This window comes from Anneissia japonica, unplaced genomic scaffold (assembly GCF_011630105.1).
Source record: "Anneissia japonica isolate Jap-2015-1 unplaced genomic scaffold, ASM1163010v1 scaffold9290_len831353_cov190, whole genome shotgun sequence".
Lineage (NCBI taxonomy): Eukaryota > Metazoa > Echinodermata > Crinoidea > Comatulida > Comatulidae > Anneissia > Anneissia japonica.
In genome coordinates this window covers 178,109-184,441 of record NW_022745682.1, presented here as the reverse complement: position 1 = coordinate 184,441, position 6,333 = coordinate 178,109, and the positions used below count along the sequence as shown (strand labels likewise).

Sequence of the window (6,333 nt, the reverse complement as noted above, 5' to 3'; positions counted from 1 at the left end):
TATATATGTGTGTGTGTGTGTGTGTTTGTGAATGAAATACATAACTCGGTATACGTACACCGTAAAGCCTGTTTCTTTTTTGAAGAGTTCTTCGGCTTGCATCATTCGATCAGGCTGAGCAGAGTATATTGGGACTTCTGGGTAGAGATTGGCTAAAAGAAAGGCGAACTGATATACTTCACTGGTTAGCTTAGGCACTTCTTTGGTGGAGCTCATCCAACTAATTATAATCATATCAGTCCGGGTTGTGTTGCTTTCAATAACCTCTTTCAGTATTTTCCGTTTATGTAGAATTTTGAAGTTTCGATGTCCCACGACCCGGATGGTGGTGCGTGATCCAACATCACGTTCAAAGCCTACAACAGGTGCAAAGTTCATTCGTATTACGCACTGCTGTTGGTCAATTTCCCTTCCGGCGTTCGATTTAATGAGATGACCAGAACTTGCCACAATTGCGCATTCTTTGCACGATATACGTAGAGGCTAAATTTGACAGAAAATAAGTTTTCAATTACTGCACTGTTTCAATATATTATTGAAATCTAAAATGTTACATTCTTCTTTTTCCTTCCCGAAAACCTTCTCCAAACACTCATAAGCTACTGCCGTATATCGTGCTTGAATATTATTCGCTAAAAATGTTTTCCCTAGCTTGACCCATTTGCAAGCACTTCTCCCTAATAAAAATAGACCCCAAAAAATTAATTCCCATTTTGCAAATTTAAAACATACCAATAGTTAATACATTGTCATTACTTGAAATGATAAGAGTATATTACATAACACATTTGTATATTTTTCCTTGAAACTCATTAATAATCAGATCCATGTACAACATGCACTGATAATACAATTTTTAATTGTCATTTGTTGTCTAAATCTTTTCCTTATATTTTGCCTGATAGGTCTGATTGTACTGTGGGTGATGCCCTTAAAGTGCTTGAACTGCGTAACGTGAAGTTTTGTTCACTAATTAGTGTATAAAAATAAGTTTAAACTTCGAATAACTTAAATATTAGATTAATGTTAGTTATTATTTTTGGTATCATATCTTGGTTTTGGCTTGATGTAATTATTAATGAGATGAGATAGATGCAGCAAAAATTAGGCCTATTCTCTTTATAAACCAGGAAATACTTGCAACAGGGCTGAGAGATTCCGTCTTCACAGCACGTCAACAGTGCAAACTGGGGGTATTTAAGCATGGGCGGACGAGAATGGTCAGCGTGGTTCAGAACCTGAATGGGAATCGCTGTGCTATTTCGTTTTTTCATTTTCATTTCATTTATTTCGCCTTTTTTTTTATCATATTTTTTTTTTTTTAACAATATAGTAAAATATTCAGAAAATTCGAAAAGGTAATCCATGTTTCCCCCAAGAGCCGGCAGGATTACCAAAAAGTAATATTAATTACTGTCTGAGTGGCTCGCCATATTTCCCACCCCTACCCAAATAATACTTGCTGTATGCCTAGTTGAATTGTAGCAGAAACTGGAAAAAATTATATGTTTCACTTTTGTTTGTGCTTACCACAAGAGACTAAATGTTAGATGCATAATCATACATTTTTAATACTTTGCATAGGCTAAATTTTATTCGTGTAGAATAAAATATATGTATATATATGTATATATATGTATATGTATATATGTATATGTATATGTACATGTATATATGTATATATATTCAAACGAAATAGAAGGGGAATGTTAGATGCATAATCATACATTTTTAATAAAATTTTATTCGCGTAGAATAAAAAATTGTAAATCATCGAAAACAGAATTAGGCCTATATATACATATATATACATATATAAACATATATATATATATATATACATATATATACATATATATCGAATGAGAAGGTAATTGAAAGAAAAAATAAAATAAATAAATAAAAAAAATAAATAAATAAAAATAAAATAAATAAATTAATAAATAAAATAAATTAAAATAAATAAATAAATGTCCATTCATAATGTTAACCTGATTTCCCTCACTGTTGTAATCATTTTTCTTTTATTTTGATCCGGTTTTTCCTTTCATTGTAAAGCGCTTAGAGGTTTCTTGCATTTTGCGCTATATAAGAATACATTTATTATTATTATATACATAATTATATACATATATAATATATAGGCCTATATATATGCCTATATATAATATATTTAGGCCTATATATACATATATAATATATATATACATATATACATATACATATATATGTATATATATAATAAACATTTAAAATATTTTTGATTATGCTAAATTTCATTCACGTAGAATAAAAATTAGTAAATAATTGAAAAAAGAAATGCTTCTAAATTATTAGGTCTCATATTAAGATTTTATCATAGAGAGTAAACGGTAGTAAAATAAAATACTCATCACTATCACTATTACTATATATGTATATTAATTATGTATACATATATACACAATACATATACTATATATATAGTACTCATATTAAGATTTTATCATAGAGAGTAAACGGTAGTAAAATAAAATAGTCATCACTATCACTATTACTATATATGTATATTAATTATGTATACATATATACACAATACATATACTATATATATAGTACTCACTAGATGTGTATAAGAGACAGGAGTATATTACATAACACATATATATATATATATATATATATATATATATATATAAATTCATTCATTTTATTGTATTAATTACCAACATCATAGAAAATATGTTTTAATCATATGTAATAACTGTTATCGTTATCAGCTACAGTTACTGTAACAATGATAATCTTGAGTACGTTTTGTGAATACCTTGTTCGTAGAAAGACTTATATAGCCAGGAAATGAGTCATTATATTCTGCTGAATCTCTTGGCGTGGTGATGATGTCACGTGATCTTGATAATGCAACATTAAAATTCTGTATTTTTAATTTCTCAGTTGAATTTAACGTGTATAGCACAACTAGAGTTAACACACATGAGTACACTATTATGAACCTCATTGCAGTTGCAGAAATATACTGTTTCAAAAAGAAAGATTATTGTTAGGGTTAGCGATTCGAATATTACAGTAATTCAAAAACGCTTTTTATACGTTTATGCATGATAATAATAATAATAATAATAATAATAATAATAATAATAATAATAATAATAAATAATAATAATAATAATAATAATAATAATAATAATAATAATAATAATAATAATAATAATAATAATAATAATAAATAATGTTTATACGGAGCGAGTGTTTATTTTCTGTTAATTTTCATGTTTAATTTTGTTTTTGCTGTCTTGAAGAGGGGCAACAGTGACGTCCACTGACCATTTTTTAAAATGTTTACTGTAACCTTCATTTGTTTTAATTCCATGTATGTTATATATGGTCGAATAAATTTGTTGCCAACGTAACGTGCACGCAGTACTTGGCTATTTATATTGTAAACAATGTATTATGAAGTGTATATTTACATATACCACACCCAAATCGTTCATTAGGTCTATTTTTATTGACTTTTCCAGTGCTTTCAATTGTATTTAGTCTCATTTATAGTTTTTGTTGTATAAACTGAATGTCAAAATCAACATTTTATTATGACTTTCATGTCAGACAAATATTGGTTATTTTGAGGAAGTAGACAGATTTGCAAAATGGTGCTGTAAAAAATTATCTATTGCTAAATATTGAGAAAACTAAAGACCTAATTATTGATTTTAGAATAAAAAAAAAAACGAAATTGTCCCCCTTGTAATCAATGGAGCAGAAGTTGAACAAGTCGATAAATATAAATATTTAGGAACCATAATTGAAAAAAACTTAGGCCTACTTGGACAGACCAAGCTGAAGTAACAGTTCGCAAAGATAATCAGCGTTTATACTTTTTAAGGAAACTTAAAAATGTTAGTGTAAATGAAAATATAATTTTACTCTTCTACAAGGCCGTTATACCGTGTTCTAATGTTTAATGAAATTTACTACTATGGTAACACGTTTGAATAGCCTATAGGAAAAATCAATTTGAACCTTTTGTCAAAATAGCTAATAAATGCATTAATCGAGATGTCTAGTTTAGTACAGTATTACAATCTTATTGAACAGAAAAGGATGGCAATTATATTGTAAGTCTAACTTAACTCTCAAGAACATCGACTTTTTGTTCCAGAATGCATTTTTAATTATAATAGCTATGTTAATCATCATAGATAAATAAAAATTAGTTTATTTTCTTAATCTGGTCCTTCTCTGAGGTATAACACCAGAGAATACCTGGTCCCATCAATGTATCGTATTTTACATTGTATAGTTTATTGTTTTCCATATATATATCGTATGCTTTATTGTTGTTTAGGCCTATTGTTTAATTAATGTATTTTTACTGTATAGATACTGCCATGTGGATCTATTGCCAAATGTGCCTGATGGGTTTGGCATGGGTTGCAGTGGTACCTCCGACAGGGGATTAGTTCCCCCACATCCTTTTTAAATAAAGAATTTCATAATTAACAGAAAACAGAAAATTGTATCTGTTAATAACAACATTTAATTTAATTGTTTTCCCGGGGGTAGGCTTCCCCGACAGGGGAGGGGGCGTGGACCCCCTGTCGGGGTGCTTAGACCTCTCGTCGGGGTATTCCTGACGCTGCTCCTGCTGATGAACTGTCTGAAGTACAATGATAAAAAATATACTGTAAACCCAAGTTGTTTTTTTTAGTACTCACATAATGTAGGCCTGTGACCCGTTTGATGAGGCGATGATTGGACTGTGTCGTCATCATGTCAACACTGATGAAAATAAGCATAAAAATGAAAGAATATCATTTTACTGCATCTAATATATGTTCAACAATGGGCAATTTCAAATAACAGAAAGGCTTTTTATTACCTGATGATGACATAATTAATGTCGAAATATTGAATCCCAACACGATGGCGTGCATTTCGATACTTGGATCTTATCTGAGATTAATCAGTGGACCTTTCGCTTTTTATTACCGGTAGCAAGTACAACAACCCAACTGAGGGGGTATGTCAGTTGTTGGACAAGATCTTCGGCGATACATTTTTTTTCTTATTCTGTTTGATTACATTCAAAGATGATATTTCCAATATTGAATCATGTTGTGGGAGTTTGTATGAGTTAGAATTAGCAATCGATAAAGGAAGGCCCATTTTTTTAAATTGGGGGTATGCATAAATTAGAAATTCAAATTGCTAATTTCTTACACACAATTAGCTATGAAGGTAGCGGTGGCACCAGATTTGCCGACAAGCGTCCGACATGTCCGACAGAGGGGTGCGAGCCAAAGGGCTGACGAAGCCTCGGTCAAAGACCCAGAATAAAACTCCCTTTTGGGGTTCACGGGAAGCGTTTTTATAGCTTAATGATCCAAAATGTGCTTTTAGATCACAATATATTAGGGATTGGTAGTCGAAATAACGTTATTTAGATAGGCTACTATGAAATCACTTACTGTATCAATAGGCGAAACGCGGCGTGAGGCAAAACATTATGGATAATAATAATAATAATAATAATAATAATAATAATAATAATAATAATAATAATAATAGTAGTAGTAATGATAATAATAATAATAATAATAATAAGAATAATAATAATAAGAATAATAATAGTATCAATAACAATACTAATAATAAGAATAATAATAGTATCAATAACAATAATAATAATAATAATAATAATAATAATAATAATAATAGTATCAATAAGAATAATAATAATAATGAAAATAATAATAAGAATAATAATAGTATCAATAAGAATAATAATAATAATGATAATAATAATAAGAATAATAATAGTATGCAATGATAGTAATATATTTATAACAATATAATAATAATATTAATAATGATTATGATGATGATGATATTATTATTATTGTTATTGATACTATAATAATAATAAATAATATTATTATTATTATCATTAACAATGATAGTAATGATGATGATGTCACAATAATAATAATAATAATAATAATAATAATAATAATAATAATAATAATAATATTATTATCAATAACAATGATAGTAATGGATGATGATGATGTCACCCTTCAGGTTCAGGTTTTAAATATCTAAATTGACTAGTATAAGAAAAGTTAAAATTATATGTAACCTTCGTGCAATAATGCTACAGACACACACACACACCCACACACACACACATACACATACATGTGAAGGAGCTACAACCGATGACATTGAAAACATACCTTACAAGTGGTGACATAGTTAATCTTCGTTTTTTTTATGTTAAAAATGTGTGTAATGCTATATCTGTGAGTAAGCAAGGGATGTTTAGCAACA

At 28.8% G+C, this 6,333-nt stretch overlaps 1 protein-coding gene across 1 annotated transcript in view; it reads right to left on the bottom strand.

Annotated features, from left to right (window-relative positions):
- Positions 1-4,937, bottom strand: part of LOC117120019 (alpha-N-acetyl-neuraminyl-2,3-beta-galactosyl-1,3-N-acetyl-galactosaminide alpha-2,6-sialyltransferase-like) — a 10,994-nt gene extending 6,057 nt beyond the window's left edge. The window contains exons 1-4 of the mRNA XM_033265023.1: positions 4,883-4,937; positions 4,719-4,782; positions 2,807-3,016; positions 59-483 (exon numbers count right to left, since the gene is read on the bottom strand). Of these exons, the coding sequence (XP_033120914.1) occupies positions 59-483; positions 2,807-3,016; positions 4,719-4,775 (692 nt within the window). The 5' untranslated portion in view covers positions 4,776-4,782; positions 4,883-4,937. The remainder of the gene's footprint in view (positions 1-58; positions 484-2,806; positions 3,017-4,718; positions 4,783-4,882) is intronic.
- Positions 4,938-6,333: the final 1,396 nt, after the last annotated feature.